Raw genomic sequence first — 24,714 nt, 5'->3', positions numbered from 1 at the left:
TTTATTCGAATGTTATATGACGACTCTAAAATTTAACTTTACATGACGTAAAGTTAACATTTCACATAGATTCAACCACAAACCTGAAGCTTTAGAAAACTGTTTGATAGAATGCAAGGCCAATGGCACTTGACGTTCATTTATTTAAAATAAAGTAAACTGAGTTATAATTATTTGTTCACCTGACACCTTTAACCCTTCAATACCACTATATTGAATCAAAATGATAACAATTCAGAGACCATTAAAAATAACAGCGGTGAACTCTTTTGATCAGAAACCTTGAAGGTGTTCCTTGACTCAAAGCCACAGAGCTATTTATATCATAATATAACATTTTAATATAATGCAACAAATGCGCATGCGTCCAACTGCCGGCACGCCCCTTCCGGTCAGGATCGTGTGTCCTGAAACGAGTGGCCTGGATACCAATCTGGCAACCCCTCTCCGTCGATCGAAGTATGACATCATATATCGGGGCGTGGCTAAGAGAAAGGAGGCGTGGATGATGCGCGGAATGTCGGAAGAGCGTCTGATCTGAGATCTGCCTGCCGGAGCGCGCAGTCCGACATCGCTGGGAGGGTGAGTCGCTGTTTTATTTTCACGTTCGTACTCAACTCATCTGAGAATAGAGAATAGAATAGTGTAGTGTAAAGAGAGTTATAATAAATGGAGGAGGAGTCTGTGTGTATGTTTAGACGCACTGTGTGTGTCGCCGGCCGCGCGTCTTTGTGTTCTGGTGCGCAATGGCGAAGCCGGCTTTGTGTTTCACACCGTTGCGCTCGACAATATTCTGTTTCATCACATCTGATTCATTCATGTAGCTTCAGCTATTTAAACAAGCTCGAGGTTTCTAGTGGTTCATCTGAATCCGAGAGTTATTACAGAGATGAAGGCCGTCACTATTATAAACGACTGACCGATGTCTGGCTCGTGCGCACTGCACACTGTGCATGAACTTAAAATGAAAGTAAAACTTCTGATATGGTGACATTTCGGGAGGAGTTTCACAATAATAACAATAGTTGTTAGAGACAATACCAATTTGCCAACGATTCCTATGTTTTTGGGCTTAAGATAAGTGTATAATGAAAAACACACTGCTCAGATCAGCTATATTTGATGAGAAAGGAAAGCACACAGCCTGGTGTAATACACACATGTACGTTTGATCCTGACTTTCAGAAAATGTCCTGTTGGTTGAGGAAAGAGACTTTTGTGCTGGCAGAAGATTACGTGGGTTTCTGCAGCGGGATCCAACAGACGCCTCCCAGCGAGTCCGCTCGAGCCATGAGACACCTGGCCAAAGAGATGGAGCAGCAGCACAGGAGCAAATTCAGATCGCTCTCCCAGGAGTTCCTCGGCACCTGCGGATCCGATCCCAGCGAGTGTCTGCACAGCGTCATGAGGGAACTGGTGGGAGATGGGAAAATGAACTGGGGAAGGGTGGTCTCCATCTTTACTTTCACTGGAGTGCTGGCCAGTGAGCTTCTCTCCAGGCGAGGGAATTCGGAGTGCTCTCCGAGACTGGCCGAGACCGTAGCGGACTACCTGGGAGGGGAAAAGCGAGAATGGCTGATGGAAAACGGAGGCTGGGTAAGCATAGCAATATACTGTGTTTCGCGTGGTACCCATCGATGTTCTACATAATGGTTTCAGCGCCTTGGTCAGGGGAAGGCCCTAGATGTAATCCATAGGTTTTTGGCGAGGGAGTTTCCACACAAGAAGAAACCAAGCCATGCAGCCCACGCTCTCGTTTTGGTTGATGTGTGGGTGTTGAAAATGTCTTGCATCACATTTCTGGTAATTGTTCGTGTGTGCGCTTTGTTTTAAAGGCCAACCCATTTGTGCCGCGTGTTTGATCTTTTGGGTTTTCTTTCTATCTGTGTCCTTTTCATGTCGACCTTTTATACTGTAATCGGTAGGTAGGGATCTTTTAATGGAGAACAGCATCCGCCTTCGTGACTGCTGGAAGCCAAAGAATCCTGGGAATGCTTGTGGGGACGTTATACTGCTCTTTAAAGTACATTTAAAACTGCTCTAAAATGTCTCGCCAAGTCTGAGTTCTTCCACTCGAATGCGCTGAACTATGAAGGTTTTAATCCACAGTTCCCTGCCAAAAGAGCTCCAGGAGATCATCTGGAATTACATGCCGACACATGTTGTGTGCGGCCAAATTTGTACCTGATTAAATCAGATGTTTATCTAAACAAAGTAGCCGTGTCCGAATTCACCCCATTTGTCCTTTATGGTGCACTATATCCTTTTATGTCATTTAAAAATATTATTTATCATTGAGAAATTGCTCAAGCAGCATCGTCTACTGCATTTAAGGTGGCACAACATTAGGTATATATTATATTGCAACTCAAATGTTGTGGTAGTTATGTATTCACTTTAATACAAAAATGATATTAATACCGTCTTGTAAAATGTAGCTGCTGACAGTATCACCTGAAAGTGTCTACTGGCTCCACTGGATCTATTTTTTCTGTTCTACTTTAAAGCATCAGACCACTTGGACTCCTTCCACTACCGTACTTGCACATAGCCTGACATTTGTTTATAATTGTGATGATGGTGTTTGTGATGCTATTGACACAATAAAGAAAAGGGTTTGTTGAAGTCACGACTACAGTTGTTGTGCTTCTGTCAGCTGGCTTTCTGATTGGGTTTGTCCTCTGGGTTCCCCCACACATCCGGATTTCTGATCGTACATGTTGAATATTCACGATTTGTGTTGGGGTGTGCTTCCGATCAGGTTCATTCACTCTTCACACACATAACACCACAGGAAAATCGGATAAAATAATCTGTAGAGCTGTTTAAGATCATCAGGACTTGGATTGTCAGAAGGGGAGAAATCGACCCGATTATCCTGTGGTGAATTCTTTTCTAGGTTTTAAGAATAAAGATTAAATGAATGTGATAAACGGTAGTGTTTTATTTCAAATTTACAAAATAACAATTTGCATGTAGCGGCCCATAGAAACATGTATACAACATCTATGGTCATGGCAGTGACGGAGTGATATGGAACTCATCAGATCGCATCATTGAAGTGGAAAGAAAGTAAATGTGTGCATGTCCGTATATCCATGTTTCCCCAAATGTTTTGGACTACAGGTCCTAATGGATGCTGCTAAGCGAAGCCTTGTGATCACAAATGAACGTGTGTGTCTCACGGTGTTCTATTCCAAAGGTCAACAACAGATTATTTTGCACTGACCTGCTGTGTCTAACTTTGGCTGATGCTGAACGGTGTGACTTTCCTATCGCCTGTTTTTTATAGGAGGAGATATTTTCTAAAATGTCGCCGCTGTTTTTTCATACAGTGCTCTATGGAGCTCGAGAGCCTCTGGTAAAAGTACCATAACATGATCAGAAATGTGTTTTATTATAATGCCTTCTAAAGTCATTTGCTTGCCTTGTGTAAGAAACCGAGAAAAAGTATTTGACTGTGCTCGTGCCCTTAAACCTTGTCTGTTGTGAGTCACGCATGAGCGAATAGTTTGTGGCATCCTTCCAGGTGGGAATAACATGACATAAACCTAAGGGGTTAAAGAGACCGTACACATTCTGTTCTTTGGTCTGCCGTCATGCCACCAGTGATGTTTGATATCGTACAGTTCAACTCCAAGTCTTGTGCCATAAGGCAAATGGCAACATGCATGTGAATGAACAGTTTTATAGGCCTGGCGTAACTCTTTCTCTGCTCTGTTTTGTCTTTTGGCCTTTAACAGCTGCCACATAAACACAAAGACCTCTCATCCATTTAGTCTATTGTGTATAAAGCGCATGGTTGGTTTCTATTGCTTTGCTCATATGATTATAAGCTGTGCACCTGGACTCACTCGGAGCGGTAGAGCAGGTGTTGTGTCTGAAGAAGCTTTGTGTTTGTTTGCTGCTTACACGCAGCAGTAAAACCCGTATGTGCTTGTGAGCTCGCTGTATCCATGTAGAACTGTAATAGGGTTGTATTTGTAAGTAGTGCATTAGCTAGCACGAACAACTCTTCTTCAGCATTTATTCATCTTAGTTCAGGATCATTTCAGCATTTAGTGGAACTACATATATTTTATGAAGATGAATAAATGCTTAGAAATGACTTTATTCATAGTTAGTTCATGTTATTTCATGCATTTACTCGATTACAAATACAACCTGATTGAAAAGTTAAAAGCTATTTAAGAAAGCTATTTGCTTCGGTTTGGGATTATTCCTGTTCCCTTACGAAAATGAACCATGGATTTACTACAACAAACAGTGTTATTATAGTTCAACTATGGTAAGCAATAATTCACCATGGTTTTGCTACAGTTACCATAGATTCTTACACTGTGCCTTCACCGGATGCGGCGAAATGAGGCCGTTCTTAAGGGATCGTCGCATCCAGTATAATGGGTTCTATTGTTGAGCCGCGTCCAGTGTGGACACGGTGTTAATATTAAAGGTGCTTCAATGCCATAGAACCAATTTTCCAAATAAGCTATCAATAGCTTAGGTACAGTATATAGGGTGTAATTTTACAGTTATCACATTGATATGGTTGATGTCACGTGGGTCTTAGATTTAACAGTAAAATGTGAGGAGAGTCAAGAGCTGACTGACAGGACGATGGCCGAGGTCATCTGTCACAGAACATGTAGGAGAGGATGTAAGGACTGTCGTCAAGAGCCGGTTAAGGTTTCAGTTTCATCTTTCATTGCATCAAAACTAGTCCATTTTACATAAAAGTTTTTCGTTTCCTATTCCTTTCTTATTAGTTTCTTTTTGATTTATTTGTTGTTCAATGTGTGCCGTGATTACTCTTTTTGTTAATATAGGCAATTTGTCTAGCGTAAATGTTTTTCATTTTCGTTTCTTGTTTATTTTCTGCTTGATGTGTGCTGTGATTATTCTGTGTTTAATGGAAGCAAATGTCATTGTTTTTTTTTATTAAAAAAGGTATTGAAACCATCATTACCCTCTTCTCTCAACAGGTAGTGGTCTAGCTTTTGTTGAAACTAGTAACTTTGTATAAGCACCTATTGTACTATTGCTCTTTGTATGACATATCGCTTATTTATCCAAGTCGCTTTGGATAAAAGCATCTGCTACATGACTAAATGTAAATCTTTAATACCCGTTCCCGAATTGCATTGATTTTAACCCCCCCACAGCAAACCCTTGTATTTTACACATCCATTACCCGGTGGGAAAATTCCATCACCGCAGCATCCCTAGTTCTAATAAGTTTCTAATGTCTGTATGTCGCGTGGCGTCACGCCGGTCCCGTCCGCTGTAGACACGTGTTTGGTAATTCTCCCGAATGCTCAGAGTGAGGAACTGGCCATGATGTTATGTTACCGTCTTCAATTGCTGTGTTTTCTTCATTGTGTCATGCTTAAGCTCACCCTGACTCCTTCTGTCTGTTTCAGGAGGGTTTCTACAGGTTTTTCCACACCGCCAGAGAGGTAAAGCAAGAGTCCTCGATGAAGACGGCACTGTTTGCAGCAGCAGGAGTGGGTTTAGCTGGTCTAACCTTTCTCTTGGTCCGCTGAACGCTTTTACCGACAAACACACACACCTGCCTTTACTTTCCTGTTCAAATCTGTCCTATCGACAAAGAAAACATGGCTCTTAAAGGGTAACAAATCTTCAAGTTCTCAGTCAAATTATTATCATTATTTTTATCATTTTCTCCTCATCCAAACGTATAAAGCACACCGGTGATTCAGGTTGATTGTGCATCTTGTTAGTTTAGAGAGGATTTACTGTTTGTTTTGCGAGTATAGAATAATACCACAGTTCGCTTGTGATATTTTCCTCAGTCGAGCAAGCGTTCACTTTAAATTGACAGAGAGAATATATTTTATAATGACGCCTATTCTTCACCGCAAACTCATCACACCACTTTTTGGTTTACATTTGATATTTACACTTTTTGGGATGCCACTCGGTTTTGTCTCAAAGGTCATTTGTTTTAAAGGTGCTTGCTTGTTGAGTTTCTTTCATAATTTGTGATTATTCTGCCCAATTGTAAATGACCAGTTTACGTTGTAAATGTATTTATTTACCTTTCAAGAACAAATGATTCATATTTAGGAAATTCCCAACAATTGACAAAACATTATATTTTTTCATTGTTTTATTTATTAACCTCTTTCTTAATAAAAACGATGTAACTGTAAAGATGAAGTCAATGGAATCTTGTGTATTTTGTGCGCTGTATGCAGTGGGCTTGAGTGTATGCATTGGTATCATTTGGGACACATTTGTATGGCGCTCCTCAGAAACAAACTACTGTGTTTTACATCTAGTTTCCTGAATGTTAACCTACATGGCTGGCAGCCAAGCATTTTAAATGGAGGTTTATCGCCTCCTTTAAGAGGTTTGTTGTTGCCACAAGAATGTTGCTTACGTATGTGCAAACCAACTTGTTTGCATTTCTTTAGTACCTTAAAGCTGATCGTTGATTTAAAGTCATTATTAATTTGCAGATCTTTTTAAATATCCTGATGAATTTATAAGTAAAATAGGGAATTCTCCACAGTTTTGGGAAAGGTTTAAATGTTTAAAGTCTGCTTTATGGCTCAATTTCAGGGTTCCAGATCTCCGTAACAAAACCATCCCAGTGGCAAATCAAGTCTAGCCCTGAACTCAAAATGTCACACCTATACCTAAAACACATACAGTCACTATTATGCAAAATATAAACATTGTTTGAAGTTCTTCTGAATAAATGAAGGTAACAAATGATAAATTGAATTGCGTATTAAAATGCAAATTCAGTTTACAGAGAATCCTGTTGTCAGCTCTGGAATTGCTTTGGAATTTTGGATGGATCACAGCTCTGCCTAAGTCCGCAGCGTGTCTGTATTTACACAGCTTTTTATTATCTTGCACATTTAGTTTGCATTGGTGGACTGAATTTGTCAGCGCTTTGCATTCGCTCTTCCGTTCTGGCCCTTTTCTGTATGTCTTTCACAGATATAATGAGGCATCATATTGAGGGAACAAGGATGTATTTTCTCCCTTCACACCTGGACTTTATCCTGCTCTTTGTTCAAACTATCATGCAATCGTTCAGCTTGGCTCAAACCCAGACCAGTCCAACAAAACCTGGATGTTTTGTATGAATATGTAATAATACAGCGATTTTTAAGATTATTTATTTTTGCGGAACAGTAAATAAAAATGCATTCATATCATTTTTGTATCTACTCTCGTCATAACATGAGTAGTCTCTTTGAAGCCATTCTCTGCTGTGTTTTAATGAACAATCGTACAAATACCAGCATCAAAGTCCCAGTGGTGATGTGGGCTATCTTTGATTCTATTGTAAGTAACTTGCTCTTCAAAGGCATGCTGGTCCTGAGAACGCAAGAGTTTCTGCGCGTTCTATAAAAAGGTATCGAGAGCGTTGGATGAATTGGTCACTGGTCACACCTTTGCTTCACACAGACTAGTGCTCATATAGTTTGTTTTGTCTAATATGTTCCTTTTAGAATTACTCGGGAGAAGTAAAAACAGACAATAACATGAGTAATCAAACGCTTGTTTCAGTGTTCAGATCTGATGGTAACAGAACATCTGCTGAGCTGAACTCTGGTGTTTTTGGTCTAGCAGTCTGTCTTGGCCAAAGTGTGTTTTCCTGTCACGATTCTGAGAATTTGTACCAATGAAAGCGCTGAGCTGTATCCTGTTTCTTCACAGCTTCTGACAACGTGCATGTCTGCCGAAAAGATACCGTTACTACAATCCAAAATGTATAACTGCAATTTAAAAAGGGATGGGTTAAGAGTGTTAAAGCAGTGTGGTGGTTCTTTGTGTGATGCTATTTATTGTAGAATGTCTGAGAAAACTGAGCTGGACCAATATCAATATGTCCCTTTGTCTGGAAGCATAAAACCTCATCACCCAGACAGCTTGTATTCGGAACCCTGTTTTTGAACCGCTTTTCAACATGTCTTTGGCACAAAACACTAATATGTACATGACTGTGTATATTCATTCATCGTAAACACTGTGATCATTCACGAAAGAACAAGACGCAAAAGAAGCTGTGTAATGTTTTGGCAAAAATGCAATATAATATACATAACTAGATGTATATAAAGACCTCACATAATCAAGCGTTATGATTTTATTTCTATCTACATACACTGCGGGTCCCCTAGCATTGAATTCTCCATGTTGTTCCTGCAGTAGCCCTAAACGCATAAAGTGCTCTACAGAGCTTGTTCCCAAGCCATTACCTCCTTCAGCTAAGAAGCAAAAACTTGACGACATCTTAGATGTTATTTCAGCCAGCGTAGTGCTTCGAAAGGGAGCGGAGGAGTGAGCCATTGGTTGCAATGTTAACCTCACCACTAGATGCCGCTAAAATCTCCACATTGCTCCTTTAAAGACTTTCAAATGTTTGATAGCACTAGCCACAAAATTAAATGTCAGTTTCTGTCCAAAATGAGCTTTCTTTGTATATGTTTTAATTGATCTTGAATCGTATTATGTTGAATCCCTAGATACTATCTATTACACATCTGCCCAATCCCAAGTGAAGAAAATCTTCAGTTACCACTTGTAGTACACATTGGTGTATAAAAGAAGGGTTCAAGTCTACTTCAAGTAGTAACTAAAAATCTTTTTTATACAGAGATAGGATGCTATCAGCAGATTCTAGTTCATATTCATGGTGTCACAGTTAAGGACCCTCAGATGTTGTAAAGATTATTTGAAGTACTAAAGAATAATTGTTAGTATAAAAATGTGTGCGTGAAAGTAGAGCACTTTTAGTACAGTATGGAAGTGCACTTTTTCTCACCTGGGATATAATATCATTAGGTTTATCTTGGATCACATTGGCTAAAGTTTAGTTCTGCTTATAATTTTCATTATGTAAGCCTAGTGGGCATTGTTTTGATCTTGTAAGTATGGAGGACAGCTTATGCAGCGAGCTGCGGAACAGAGCCTCCCTCCTGACTCACCATTGTTTCCAGTGTTTCTTGAAATATTCATCATCATTAGGACTGTCCATCTGCACGTTGTTCTTGTCTGGGACATTTGGCCGTCTGGTGACAGGTGCTTCACACCACAGTGTCACGTTGCCTCGTTGTCATTTATCCGCTGTCTGCAGGCCAAAGCTTGTAAATGAGATACGGACGCCATGCGTTTCGTCCTCTGATCTGCATCACACGCCGAAATGATAGGAGGGATCAGATAAACCTTTCATACTGCAGTAGTGTGTTCTGCGTGTTTAAACGACACAGGTGAGACGAAGTAATTTCCCATTTGGCTATATCATCATTCTTACAGAATTTGTGTCTGGGGAAACTCACGAGATGCCTCTCATTGAGAAATCATGTTCTTTATCCACTTTAGTTCAAGGCCTCTGCTATGAAACCTAGTCAGCTGTCTTCTGCCTACATAGGCAACTGAACCTAATACTGTAAGTGACCCTACCTAGACAACTCTCTGAATGTCATACAAATATTGATAATCTCATGGCAATTTGCATACCTCTATGCTGAAGTGTTTCCAGTAAAGTGTACCATATATGCATCTATGTCTTAGACTGAGCCTAGATTTTGTCTAATAGTTGTACGTTTTTGTGCGACTCACATTCATAAGAAGACAAAATCCCACGTCACAGAAAGGTTTCTTGTTAGATGAAGTTAGGATGAAATATTGCATAGAAACTGTAGTAAATTAGATTTTACTTTCATTTCTCAAAGTGCGTACGTGTGATTCATAGGATGAACGTTCTTTTTCAAATGTGAAATCTATAAATCGCAATTACGGTTTCAGATATCCACCTTTTAATGATGTCTATTTAAAATTATTGACATATACATATTGTAATTTAGATCAAGTATTGAAATAAGCAACTCCATGCCGAAGGTAAGTAATTTGCATAAAACACTGCTAAACCAGCTCCACTTAAGGACTTTTCACATGCTACGAAGTGAAAATTATTATGATGATATACACTCACCTAAAGGATTTTTAGGAACACCTGTTCAATTTCTAATTAATGCAATTATGGTTAAATGTAGACCGTTTTATCTGCCACGGGAATTCACTTCCACCATTATAACGGCAGCTTATATTCCACCGGATGCTGATACCAAGCTTGCTATGAAAGAACTCCATGCAGCCATCAGTAAACAACAGACTGCTCACCCGGAGGCTGCATTTATTGTTGCAGGAGATTTTAATCACTGAAACTTAAAGACAGTGCTCCATAAATTTCATCAGCATGTTTCCTGCCACACAAGAGGAAACAAAACTTTGGATCATGTCTACACAAACATGGCTAAAGCTTACGCCGCGACCCCCATCCCCCACCTGGGTCAATCTGATCACCTTTCTTTGTTCCTCACCCCCAAGTACATTAATCACATTAATCGTGTGAAGCCATCAGTGAAGACCATCAAGGTGTGGCCTGCGGGGGCAGACTTTTCACTCCAGGAAAGGTTTCTACACACAGACTGGAGTCTGTTTGCTTCTCAGGCCACCAGTGGCTCTCACACGGACATCAACAGTTACACCTCCTCTGTATTGGACTACATAAATTCCACCATTGATAGTGTCACAACCCAGAAGCAGATCACCACGTACCCTAATCAGAAGCCATGGATGAACAAGGAAGTGCGCCTCCTGTTGAAATTCCCTTCCGATCGGATGATGCACAGGCCTACAGTACTTCTAGGGCAAATCTGAAGAGGGGCATCAAAAAGGCCAAGCACTGCTACAAGTTGAAGCTAGAGGAGCATTTTTCTAATTCTGACCCTCGACGCATGTGGCAGGGCATCCAGGCCATCAGTGATTACAAACCCAACCACTTCACCCCCATAGCCACAGATGCCGTCTTCCTGAACGAGCTTAATGACTTTTATGCTCGCTTTGAGAGAGACAACAAGGAAACAGCTACCAGGCTCCCACCCTAGGCTGACCACCCAATCATCACACTTAACGCCACTGAAGTTCACAATGCACTTAGCCGGATCAACGCGCGCAAGGCTGCTGGTCCAGATGGCATCCCTGGTCGCGTACTCCGTGCATGTTCAGAGCAGCTCGCGGGGGCCTTCACGGACATCTTCAACCTGTCCCTCGCCCAAGCAGTGGTTCCAGCATGTTTTAAATCCACGTCCATTGTGCCCATTCCAAAAAATTCTAACCCGACGTGCCTGAACGTCTACCGACCTGTAGCACTCACACCCATTGTCATGAAGTGCTTTGAGCGGCTGGTCCTGGCACACCTAAAGGACTCTCTACCACCCACACTGGACCCATACCGATTTGCCTATCGCAACAATATGAGCACAGATGATGCAGTGTCCATGGCGCTGCACTCCGTGCTCACACATCTGGACAATAAGGACACTTATGCACGTATGCTGTTCGTAGACTCCAGTTCTGCTTTCAATACCGTCATCCCTTCCAAGCTAATCGTCAAACTTGGAAACCTAGGCATCAACAACCCTACCTGCAACTGGATTATGGACTTCCTGACGAACAGGCCTCAGCTTGTTAGGTTAGGCCCCATCTGCTCCATCACCACCACCCTCAACACTGGTGTACCACAGGGCTGCGTACTGAGCCCCTTTCTCTACTCCCTTTTCACACTCGACTGCAGGCCTGTGAACGGATCTAACTCCTTCATCAAGTTTGCAGACGATACAACAGTGATTGGTCTCATCAGCAACAACGATGAGACTGCATACAGGGAGGAGGTCCGGCACCTGGCCACATCGTGCTCAGACAACAACCTGCTCCTTAACACCGCCAAGACAAAGGAGATCATCGTGGACTTCAGGAAGGCGAAAGGAGGCACACACGACCCCATCCACATTAATGGGATGGCTGTTGAACATGTTTCCAGTTTTAAGTTCCTGGGGACTCTCACATTTCGGAGGACCTGTCCTGGACCACCAACACCTCATGCCTGGTCAAGAAGGCTCACCAGCGTCTCTTCTTTCTGAGGACACTGAAGAAGAACCAACTGTCTTCAACTATCCTTGTGAACTTCTATCGCTGTACGATAGAGAGCATCCTGACCAACTGTGTCACAGTCTGGTACGGGAACTGTTCTGTTGCTGAGCACAAGCTCCAATGCTGCTATAACATTGTTTACATTGCACTACAGGGCTGCATGCATGACTGAACTGTACACACCAGTACTTCATGTTATCTGCTCTACCGGACTGTTTACACACACACAGCATCATTTGCACTCTATACTGCTCACTTGCACACCAGGAATATTTAACTGAATGCTCATTTGCACTAATGGACCACTTCCATAACTGCACTAACCTATCTACTGAACTGTAATTCTATTAACTGCATCTACTCATCTATTGCACTGTAACTTCAATAACTGCATTAACTAATCTACGGCACTGTAACCTATAAACTGCATTAACTCATCTATTGCACTGTAACTTCAATAACTGCATTAACTAATCTACTGCACGGTAACTGTTAACTGCATCTACTCATCTATTGCACTGTAACTTCAATAACTGCATTAACTTATCTACTGCTCTGTAACCTATAAACTGCATTAACTCATCTTCTGGACTGCAACCTATTAACTGCATTAACTCGTATACTTCACCGTAACTTTAATAACTGCATTAACTTCAACAACTGCATTAACTCACCTATTGCATTGCAACTTTAATAGCTAATGTCAATAATTGATGCATACCTAAGTCACTTGCACTATTTTAGTCTAAATTATTATCTGTTCATATCCACCTGTACATTAATGTTCATAGTATATAGCCATCTGTATATATTGTTCATAGTATATACCTACTGTCATATTTTCATAGAACATTCCTACTGCAAAATATTTTTATAGTCCATGCCCACTGTATTATATTCTCTCATACTGTATTCTGTATTTATTCTAACTGTATATCCTGCACTTGCTAACTGCACTTCTGGTTAGACCTAAACCACATTTCGTTACATCATGCCTTGTTACCACTGTGCAGGCTGGTGGTGGTGGTGTAATGGTGTTGGAGATGTTTTCTTGGCACACTTTAGGCCCCTAAGTGCCAATTGGGCATCGTTTAAATGCCACGGCCAAACTGAGCATTGTTTCTGACAATGTCCATCCCTTTATGACCATCCTCTGATGGCTACTTCCAGCAGGATAATGCACCATGTCACAAAGCTCGAATCAAACACAGTATTAGAATGGTGTTCCTAATAATCCTTTAGGTGAGTGTATAGTAATGAAAGAAAAATGTACTGATAATAATCGAGAAACTTACTGTCATGTGAAATTTATCTTTTTTTAAATAGAATGCATAATACAGAAAGAATATAAAGAGTTAAGTTGCATAAATGAGCAGGGTTCTTGATGGGGTGTAGGAGTGTAGTAGGGTGTGAAAGTATGCCGGTGCAGATCCAGTGATAGTCCTGTATGCAAACATCAGTGACTTGAATCTGATCCGGGCTTCAACCGGTAGCCAGTGGAGAGAGATGAAAAGGGGTGTCACATGAACCCTTTTGGGTTGTTGGAAGATGAGGCATGCTGCTGCGTTTTGAACCAGCTGGAGTGGTTTGATAGCCTTTGCAGGAAGACCAGCAAGGAGAGCATTGGAGTAGTCCAACCTTGAGATTACCAGGGCCTGGACAAGGAGTTGTGCCGCATGCTCAGTGAGGTAGGGTCTAACCTTTTGAAAGTTGAATTAGGCATATCAGCATGATCGCATTGTCTTTGCAATGTGATCATTGAAGGACAGCTGTTCATCAAATATGACTCAGAGGTTCCTGGCTGTTTTGGAAGAAGTGATTGTGGTATTGCCAAGCTGGATGGTGAGATCGTGTTGCACTGTGGGGTCTGCCAGGAAACACGAGTAGTTCTGTCTTGGCAGGGTTCCTGTAATGTGAGCCACTACAGTGATATCGCCTGGGTGAAATTAGGGTGTTGTCACCATAACAGTGATAGGAGAAGCTGTGTGCCTGTATGATGGGTCCCAATGATGTCATGTAGAAAGAGGAAAGGAGCGGTCCAAACACTGATCTGTGAGGAACCCCAGTGATTATGTGGTGAGGAGTGGAGAGCGAGCCCCTCCATGACACCCTGAAGGATCTGCCGGAGAGGTAGGATTTGAACCAGTGGAGAGGAGTGCCTGAGATTCCTCGAGGTGACAAGGTTGCTAGCTGTATCTGGTGATTGACAGTTTTGAACGCTGCAGACAAGTCTAGCAGAATCATGACCAAGGATTTAGATTCCGCCTTGGCTAGCCGTTGTGCTTTTGTGACCGATAGCAGTGCAGTCTCAGTGAAGGGGTTTATTTTGAAGACAGACTGCTTGTAATCTAGTAGTTTATTCTGGGATAGGTAGGAAGACACCTGGTTGAAAACTGCCCTTTCAAGAGTTTTTGAAATAAATGGGAGGAGAGAGACCCCAGTCTCAACTGCCATAAATGTTACTGTTTCCAAATATATAGAGACCGTATGTGTCCCCCGAATAATACTACTAAGTAATTATTTTGGCAAAAGTCAGTGGAAAAATCTGATCGTGATTAAACCTGAAGACAATGTAATAAACAACCAAAACCAATTCATAAAGTTTGGCCTACTTAATATTAGATCACTAAATTATGGGCAGTTATTGTAAATGAAATGATTACAGACAACAGTTTTGATTACCGAGACCTGGCTTAAACCAATTGATTATTTCTGTCTAAATGAGTGTACCCCACCAAGCTACTGTTATATGCATGAGCCACGTCCGGTTGGTCGGGGTGGCGGTGTCGCTACAATATTTAGAAACTTTCTTACTGTAACTCAGAGAACAGAGCATAAATTTAAATCATTTGAAATGCTTGCGTTGAACATAAGTATTCCTACCAAAAGTAAAAAACCATTGCTTTCTTTTACAATGGCTACGGTGTATAGACCCCCTGGTCCCTATACTGATTTTCTGAAAGAGTTCGTGGACTTCCTATCGGACCTATTGATTAACGTTGATAAAATACTAATTGTCTGAGATTTTAATATCCACGTAGATAGCGCTAACGATGCATTAGCACTGGCGTTTACAGAACTACTACAATCTTTTGGAGTAGTACGACACATCAAAGGACCCACTCATCGATTTAATCATACACTAGACCTGATTATATCTCACGGAGCCGATCTAACCAATATAGATATTATTCCTCAAAGCGACGATGTCACCAATCACTATCTTATGACAGATACTTTGCGCACATCAGGAATCAGCCCTTTAACTCGTTATCGACAAGGTAGAACAATCACCTCCGCTACTAAAGATAGTTTCGCAAAGAGCTTGCCAGATCTGACTCCTTTAAAAACCTTACCAATAAATAAAGAATCGCTCGATGACATGACCAGCAAATTGGGCACTATTTTCTCTAATACATTAGAAACTGTCGCACCTATGAAGTCAAACAAGATTAATGAGAAAAATATTGCACCATGGTACAATAGCAACACCCGCGCCCTTAAAAGAGAAACACGTAAACTAGAGCGCAAATGGATAAAATCGCAATTAGAGGTCTTTAAAATGGCGTGGAAAGAGACTGCAAACTGTTATAGAAAGGCACTAAAAGCAGCAAAGGCTGAGCACCTTCGTAACCTCATAGAAACCAACAAAAACAATCTGTTGCTAAATTAACAAATAAACAGACACCACCTGACCTGGCTATTCCGCCGCACCTCGGTAGCAATGAATTCATGATATATTAACAGAGAAAATCGAAAACATTTGCGACAAAATAATAAAAAAACTCAACCTCCAAGTCTGTCCTCTGAATTAGCACCAACCATCGCTCCAAAAGAAAGGCTACAGCGTTTTTCACCTATAAAACAGGAAGATTTAATCAAACTTATTGCAACATCTAAACCTACAACTTGCTTATTAGACCCCATACCAACTAAATTATTAAAAGAGCTACTACCTGTTGTAATTGAGCCCATTTATAACATTATCAACTCGTCAATTAATCTAGGCCATGTCCCAGGACCCTTTAAGATGGCCGTCATTAAGACTCTAATCAAGAAACCAAACTTAGTTCCAAATGAATTAGGAAATTATAGACCGATTTCAAATTTCCCATACCTGTCTAAAATACTAGAAAAAGTAGTGTGCACTCAGTTGTGCTCTTTCTTACAAAATAATGACATACACGAAACATTTCAGTCAGGCTTTAGACCGCATCATAGTAATGAAACTGCACTCGTTAAAATTACAAACGACCTGCTTATAGCATCAGATAAAGGTCACATCTCACTCCTGGTCCTGCTTGACCTTAGTGCTGCGTTCCATACCGTAGACCATAACATACTTCTAGATCGCTTAAACAATTATACCTGTATTGAGAGACAGGCTCTTACTTGTCAGACAGACATCAATTTGTCCATTTAAATGGGGAATCATCCAATCTAACGCAAGTAAATTATGGATTACCACAGGGATCGGTTCTGGGACCCGTGCTGTTCTCCATATACATGCTTCCCCTCGGAAACATTATTAAAAAACATGGAATTAGCTTCCATTGCTATGCAGATGATACTCAGCTATATATCTCATCAAGACCAGATGATTCCTCCCAGCTATCCAAATTAGCAGAAGATATTAAACATTGGATGACTTGTAATTTCCTTCTTTTAAATTCTAATAAAACAGAAATATTACTTATCGGACCAAAGACACGCAAACCGAATACTTCTGATTATAAACTGCAAGTTGAAGGATGTACTGTTACTCCAACAAATACAGTAAAAGATCTAGACGTTATATTAGACAGCAACCTGTCATTTCAAAATCACAACTCAAATGTCACAAAAACAGCCTTTTTCCACCTAAGAAATGTTGCCAAATGATGAAATATTCTATGTGTTGCTGACGCGGAGAAGCTTATTCATGCATTTATGACCTCAAGACTTGACTACTGTAATGCGCTACTTAGTGTTTGTCCTGCATCATCAATAAACAAACTACAGTTAGTTCAGAAAATACCATCACATAACCCCAATGTTATCAACCCTTCACTGGCTACACATTAAATATTGACTTTAAAGTTCTTTTAATCACTTATAAAGCCTTAAAGGGTTTAGCCCCTACCTACCTAACAGAGCTTCTATCACACTACAACCCATCACGCTCTCTAAGATCTCAAAACTCAGGACTTTTGATAACACCTAGAATAACTAAATCCACCAAAGGGGGTCGAGCTTTCTCATACGTAGCACCTAAACTCTGGAATAGACTTCCTGATATTATTCCAGGATCAGACACACTCACCCAATTTAAATCTAGATTAAAGACACATCTTTTCAGCCAAGCATTCACTTAATGCAAAATATGCAAAATAAACCAACGGGAGACTGCTGACATTAGATATTATTAACCAGGTGTTTATATAACAAGTTAAACTATTCATGTGCTGTGTATTACCTTTTTTGTGTTTTTCATATTTTCCCCTGCAAAGCTGCTTTGGAACAATGCAAATTGTAAAAAGCGCTATATAAATAAAATTGAATTGAATTGAATCGAGAGAGAGAGACGGGTCTGTAGTAGGGGCGTGACCTGGGCCTGTTTGAATGTGGATGGAAAAGTGCCAGTGAGCAGGGAGGTGATGATGATGTGTGTGAGTGCAGGTGTGACTGTGCTGGATATGGCCTGGAGGAGATGGGAGGGGATTGGGTTAAGGGGGCAGGTGGTGGGGTGGCTGGAGAGAAATCTGGTGACTCAGTGGGGCGAAAGAGGAGAGTTCAATGTTTGAAGTGAGGGTAGTGTGTACCGAGGTCTGAAGTGCTGAGAATTGTTTGCTGATGAATGATGCTTTCTCAGTGAGAAATACAGCAAAGTCCTCCGCAGTCAAAGATGAAGTGGGCGGGGGAGGAGGGGGGCAAAGAAGAGAGTTAAATGTCTTGAAAAGCTGCCATGTGTTAGGTGCATTGCTCACCTAGGTGGTGTAGAAATACGTTTTAGCTCTGGTAACACCAGCAGAGAAAGAGGAGAGTAGTGACCAGCAGACCCTTAGGTCAGCAGGATTCTTGGTCTTGCAGCATTTCCTTTTAGCAGCCCTGAATGTGCTCTGTTGTTCACAGAGGATGTCAGACAGCCAAGGCCAAGAGAGGGTAGTGCAAGGTGATCTGGAGGACTGAGGACAAAGGTTATAAGTGTAGAGCATGAGGTGTCAGTGGCAGTGTGAACATCTAGAGATGCAAAGTTGGAGGGAACAGATGATGTCACTTTAGCAAATAGGGTGCTAGGGGAGAGAGAGTGAATGTTCCATCGAAAATAAACTGGTGGTGGTGAGGAGCATGTTGAAAGTGATGTAGAAGTGGTCAGAAATGTGAAGAGGTGTGACTTTAATGTTATCTGTGGTGCAGTTACGGGGATGAGATCAAGCTGGTTTCCTGATCTGTTAGTACCGGCTGTGGCATGGTGCATGAGGTCGAATGAGGCGGTGAGGGCGTGGAAGTCAGAAGCATATGGTTTCTCCAGGAGGATGTTGAAGTCCCCAAAGACAAGAGAGAGTCGCTATCCTCCGGGAATGATGAGAGCAGCACATCTAACTCTTCAATTAAGTTGTGCAGAGGACCTGGTGGGCGGTAAACTACGACAACACTGAGCTGAGTGGGAGAAGTGATATTAATTGTGTGGTATTCAAATGAATAGTTCTTGCTTAGTTGAGATAGTGGGAAACATTTACAATTATTGTTGATAAGCAAACCTGTGCCTCCTCTTCCCCGTTTGGCGGGGAGAGTGAAAGAATCAGTAGTTTGTGGAGTCCTCAGGGTATTGGATCTAAACTCTTTATATGAATTTAATGAAGATGCAGCATCTCTCCACTATTATTATTGGCACCCTTGGTAAATATGACAAAAGAAGGCTGTAAAAATAAATCTGCATTGTTTCTCCTTTTGATCTTTTATTTTTATCTACAATATTCCAACATTTAATTAGAGTAAAACAATTTGAATTGGGGGGAATATCACATTGTAAAAAATGTTTTCTCTAATACACCCTGGTCACAATGATTGCACCCTTGTATTCAAAACTTTCTGCAATCTCCATTTGCATGAAAAATAGCTCTGAGTCTTTTCTTTTACGTCTGACATTTTATACGAGAATATATGGCAAGTCGTCCGAGTCCATTCCTTCATACAAAATCTCTTAAGATCCTTCAAATGTTGGTGCTCCCTCTTTTTCAGTTCATCTCACTCATGTTCTGTAATGTTCAGATCAGAGAACTGGGATGGCTATGGCAGGATCTTGGTTTTGTGTTCAGTGACCCATTTTATGTTGATTTGGACATTTGTTTAGAACCAATGGAATATCGAACCACAACATATAATAATATTTCTAGCAGAACAAGTCAGGTTTTGATTGTGCACCAAATCTATCTTGTGTTATTCATTTAATATGGCCACAGACTCCGGTCCTGTCTGAAGTTCAGTATGGCAGATTAATATGGTGGAATTTGTTTTTGCATTAGAGCAGAAGATGTGTTTCTTGAACAGTGTCCCAAACAACTTGTGCTGATGGAGGTTTTCCTTTATATTTATTAAATGCTTCCTGACCCCAAAATTCAACTGATTACTGCAATTCTCCATCTTTGCTATTTGCAGAGTCTTTGGCCACTCAGATTCTTCTCCTCACTGTGCATTGACACAATATAGACACGCATCCTATTAAGAGCTGATTTGCCACATCTCCAGTCCATTGAAACTTCTTGATCATTGTCCTGATGTTGGAAATGAGATATTTTATTGTTTTAACTATTTTCTTAAAGCCATTTTCTTAATCAATATTTTGTCAATTGTGATGAATGTTTAAAGGGGTTTGGGCTTTGTGTTACTAATATTAATTCTCCTGTAAAACAAGAAGTCGTGACTGGACAACATCATGTCATCTTGGTGTGCTAAGAAAATGTTAATATCACTGTGTGTTGTGAATTATTTATATCACATATTGATGTTTTGGGTTTGTATATTGTGGGAGCTTTATTATGTAAATATGCACTACGCAACTTCTAGCTTGATACGTGTTTGGCGTAAATGACGCGTTATTGGTTGCGTATACAGAGCCGATCGATGTGAAGCATCTTCCACCTGTGCAGGATCTCTATGTGCAGGGCAAAGTTATTGACCAAGGAAGTTTGCTCCATGGCTGTGTCATACTGGATGTTTAAACGGCTAATCTGTTTGTACATTAAGCTTGTGAATTTATTGGTGCTTCGTGATCTTTATGATGCTTAATTTCTTACGTAAAACGCACGTGGAAGTGACGCTAGCATCGCGGCTAATCCTGCTACCGTTGCTAATATCTAATGTAATATGTTTACAATATATTCTCCACATTTGTTATGTTTCTCATATCGTAATGAGGATGTTGTGTAATGTACCTCAATTTGTTTATATGCACCTTTTGTTTGCACCCCGTAATCACTAGTTCCATATGGCACGCTAATTGAGTTGTTATCGCTTCATTTGACATGCGCTGTTTTAATGGAATAGTATGCGAATGTTTATGTTAGACATTGAGTTATTTACTTAGTTTCTGCAATGAACAATAAACAATCTCCAATGCATATCAGCATGTGTATATGCTACATGGTGAAACCCTGTGCATAAATAAAAGATTCAAAGACATTTGATGACTCCGATTCCCTGATCAGAGTGCTGAAGTGGTTGAGAACTTTAAAGAATCGGCATTAGGTGGTCAATCCACAACACTGTGAATATACTGTCTTTAGCTCCGTCCCCTTGTTCTCCGTTAGCGCCCCATTTGTGTTCATCCCTCTCACCTGTCCCGTGTCATCTTCCTGCTAGTTTTTTATATCCTTGTCACGTCCCTGTTCTATTTTCCCTGGTTATGTTTTTACTATATATTGTCTCAGGTCCCTTTGTCCCTGGTCGGTGCATTGTGCTTTGTACATGTGTTTGTCCTGTCTGATCCATGGAGTAACTGGTTCCTGTGTGAGAATCGTGTCTTTGACTTATTATTTATAGTAATTCTGGATCTTGTTTGCTTTGTTTCCCTCGTGGAAGTTTTTGATTCTTGCTTTAGTTGTGTTTTCCCCATTGTGGGTTTTTGTTTATTTAAATTAAAGTTTTGGAAACCCTTCATTACCTGCAACTGGGTTCTGTCTGCTATCGTGACAATAATATGGAGGGTGCTGTATACATTATTATATAAAATATGTGTGATTTTATATAGGGCCACCACATTTATAGTGTTTAATTATCGAGTATGTGTCTATAGTTTACATGAGGTTAAAATTCTTAGTAATTTTTTTTAAACATTTAGGATAAATTTCAGTGCAAACGTATCTACAGGATCATGGTTTGTTTGTGAAAACGTGTGCCTAAATAAAAGCCAATACATTAAAGTAACTGTGCTTTCAGACCTTTAAAACAGCCTTTAGATCGCTTGTTTTGGAACAGAATTCATGCATACGTATTTCATACAAACATGTGTTTACTGGGGGATGGTTAAATATTCAGTGACCTCATTCATATGATCACAAACAACAGATGCTACATAATGAGAAGTAGGGGTGCTTAACATGCAGCACTTTGATAGATCACATCATGTAAGATGCTGATATCGAGAAATTTAGTCGTGTTTGTTAAGTCGCAACATCATTCGTTGTTAGTGCTGCCATTAAGAGAGCTGATGATCATTAGGGCTGGCCTCTTTTAATTGTGGCCAATACCACAAAACAACACACATGGAAAGGCAGGGACACAAAGTTGCTGAAATGTGTTCCAAATTCTCTGCAAGCATGTACAGTGAATAGCAGCAAAATAATTTCCTGATGCAGTAAGTCACCAATGGCACTGTTGACTTCCAATATTGTTGGTGATAAAATTCGGATACCACATCACAACATTCCCGTTTATGTTAATCTCATGAAACATCTGGTCCTGAAAATGTCTGGTCTTGCTCATGAAGTTGTTTGTCTTTGGGATTACAGAGATTATTGAAATGGGGAAATTCCACAATCTCTGTGATGTTGATCTCCTTCACAATGAGCAGCTGAATGTTAATATCCAGACCATCAGCATTTTCTCAGTAGGGTAAGAGGAGCAAACTAATCATTTACAGTCAGCTGGGGAAAGGGAGGATTCATTCACGCAAACCCTTACATCACGACAAGCCCTGGCATGACGTTCCTTTGTGACATCCCTCCAGATGTAACTCTGCAAACTGCCTGACAACATCTGTGACATCAAAACAACGGTGAAGGTCATGGATTTGGAGTTGTATGCAATGTGTTATTAATGTATGACCCCCTCATCACAATCCTCCTCAAATGACACATCCAAGATAATATCATCGTGCTAATCATGATCCGGCTAATTGGGTTCTTCGAAAACACCTGTTGTTTATGATTAGTATCGCTGGATTGAGTTATCTGAGATAATTGCGCGCTCTTGCGTTGGTTTAAAAGGGGATATGTATCGATAGTAGAAACAACGATCAGCAACTGTGTTATTGGCTGTTCAGCATGGCTAAAGAACGCGTCCAGTTTTCCTCCCAAGCAGAACAAGAGCTTTTAATGGAAGGTTATGCCGAATTTGAACATTTCATTAAAACGCCAGGGAACACCTCAAAGTCTGCAAAAGCCAGGAGAGAGGGCTGGAAAAAAGTAGCAGACTTTTTTTATTTCATATTTACTTTGTTCTTTTATTTCATATTTACTTTGTTCTTTTATTTCATATTTACTTTGTTCTTTTATGTTAGAGCCACCACGGGACCCACTAGAACATGGGAATAATTAAAAGTGAAATATTCCACAAAATGGTAGCCTTTACTTCTTGTACAGTCCTTATTTTAAAAAGCCACTTTTTTCCTCTTTTTAAAATCCACTGTTAAATGATGTGTTTGTCTATTTATAACAGCAACCAAGAAAAAGGCTGAAAGAAAAAAAACAGGTGGTGCACCCCACAATATACCCCAGCAGAAGAGCTGGCCCTTGGGTCGAATTCAAACTGACCCATTGTGGAGGGCATCCCTGGGTGCAGCTCTTCCTTAGACCCAAAGCCAGGGACCAGTAGCAGCAACACCTTCATTACTGGTAGGCTAAATTAACTTTCAATTCTCTTAGTACACTGTAAAATGGTTTGTTGCTGCATTAAATGAAGTATAATCCAAATGGCTGGTACAGTCATTTCAAATGTTTGTGAAAGTGAAAACTTCTAAACTTCTAGTTCATATAAAATATGTTGCCATGAGTTATTGATCACATTATTTTTTTTACAGTGTAGTTAATTGTAATGACATTATGTCCCCCCTCTTTTGTGCAGTTATAGATAATACACCAACACTTTTACCTGTTCCCAAGCAAGTGGTGGCTGCAGCATATGCAGTAAGTTGTGTACTTTTTCTAACTTTTACAAAAAAAACGGGAAGAGTGCAACACTTTGTAATACCCATTTATTTTCATTGCACGTGTTGTGAAGAAATCCTCTCAGATGACTGTCCTTTGGAGGAAGAACCTGTAAGTGCATAAATAACTTGACCCTAATTTATATATACTTGTGTACCTATTCTTTCTGTCTGCAACTTGAGTTGCAGGAGTCCACACCTACAGAAAGGCTTACAGACAATCTGCACATAGAACTGATACAGAGGTGGAAAGTGTTGTACTTTTACTTTTGTTGCGTGAGGCATGTTTTGACCCTTTTTTTCACAACATTACACAGGATGACATCCGTTTCCTATATAAGCGGCATCTTAAACAAAAAATAGAGTATTTTGAGGTGAAAAAATAGAAATTAAGAGGAGAAATTGAACCCGACAACTTAAAAAAGAGAAAAATTGGACTGGAAATAGAGTTGCTTCAAAAGGACCTTCAGTTAAGTGCTATACACTATTTCACACATAGCAGTATTGCAGATTTCACATAACTATCTCTTATTGCAGGTAAAAGATGACTTGCTGGCTTTTCTTTATAAAGAATCTTTTAAATAAAACTCAAGGAACTAAGCATATTTGTCTTGTCTTTTATTCAATTCAAAAATGGTGTTCCACATTCGGTCCCGTGCAGCTCTGCCACTAGGTTGGTCCAAGTGCACCGGCTGGAGGTCATCATCAGGCTGCATCCCCACCACAGGGGTCCTCTCCTTTCTGATAGTGGCAATGTTATGCAATATGGCACATGCAACAATTCTGTCACAGGCCCTGTCCGGTGCAACCCTCAGACTTTTCAGACACTGAAATCTTCCCTTTAGTTGCCCAAAGGTCATTTCAATGCGTGCCCTTGTCCTGGATAGAGCTGCATTGTAACGGGATTGTGGTCCAGGGTTTGGCTCAGGGAAGGGCGTCATAAAATACTGCCTGCAGGCATAGCCCCTGTCTCCAAGCAGGATCCCGTCAAAATCCCCTGTATAATGGAAAAATGCAGTTCTGTTAGGCTCAGCATAATACTGTGTATAATACTGTGAGCTTGAAATGTATATGTTCCCTTACCACGTTCAAATAATGTGCATAAATGTGACTCTCTGAAAATTCTTGAGTCATGCACTGATCTTGGCCATTTTGCTTCCATCATTGGTTATATGGAGCATAGAGTCACACACCATCTAAGAGATTTTAGTCAGTCAACTGCATACTTTTTGATTTCATTCCTTTTTTTCCCAAGTAATATATTACTAATCTGGAATATAAAAATTATAATAGGAATTTACGTGCACATTTAAACTGTGAACCCCCTTTTGGTT

General features: G+C 40.4%; 1 protein-coding gene across 3 annotated transcripts; it reads left to right on the top strand.

Annotated features, from left to right (window-relative positions):
- Window positions 1-373: 373 nt before the first annotated feature.
- On the top strand, window positions 374-23,977 carry bcl2l10 (BCL2 like 10). 3 transcript variants are annotated; one of them, XM_079465366.1, is made up of 6 exons: window positions 490-582; window positions 1,186-1,596; window positions 5,421-5,629; window positions 22,894-23,069; window positions 23,299-23,360; window positions 23,455-23,977. In XM_079465366.1, exons 2-3 carry the CDS (start codon window positions 1,189-1,191, stop codon window positions 5,541-5,543), a joined length of 531 nt encoding a protein of 176 aa, XP_079321492.1. In that variant the 5' UTR covers window positions 490-582; window positions 1,186-1,188; the 3' UTR covers window positions 5,544-5,629; window positions 22,894-23,069; window positions 23,299-23,360; window positions 23,455-23,977. The 3 variants fall into 3 exon arrangements, with proteins under 3 accessions (XP_079321491.1, XP_079321492.1, XP_079321493.1); XM_079465365.1 differs by lacking the exons at window positions 22,894-23,069; window positions 23,299-23,360; window positions 23,455-23,977 and having other exon boundaries at window positions 374-582; window positions 5,421-6,180; XM_079465367.1 differs by lacking the exons at window positions 5,421-5,629; window positions 22,894-23,069; window positions 23,299-23,360; window positions 23,455-23,977 and adding an exon at window positions 1,926-2,628 and having other exon boundaries at window positions 494-582; window positions 1,186-1,803.
- The last annotated feature ends 737 nt before the right edge of the window (window positions 23,978-24,714 follow it).

The sequence above is a fragment of the Barbatula barbatula genome, assembly GCF_947034865.1.
Source record: "Barbatula barbatula genome assembly, chromosome: 10".
Lineage (NCBI taxonomy): Eukaryota > Metazoa > Chordata > Actinopteri > Cypriniformes > Nemacheilidae > Barbatula > Barbatula barbatula.
This window is presented reverse-complemented; position numbering and strand designations above follow the sequence as displayed.

What these genes read in the sequence shown, in the direction of transcription:
- bcl2l10 (XM_079465366.1), top strand. Translation starts at nt 1,189, where the DNA reads ATGTCCTGTTGGTTGAGGAAAGAGACTTTTGTGCTGGCAGAAGATTAC. An exon ending in TGATGGAAAACGGAGGCTGG is followed by an intron (nt 1,597 to 5,420) that starts GTAAGCATAGCA and finishes TGTCTGTTTCAG; the next exon opens with GAGGGTTTCTACAGGTTTTT.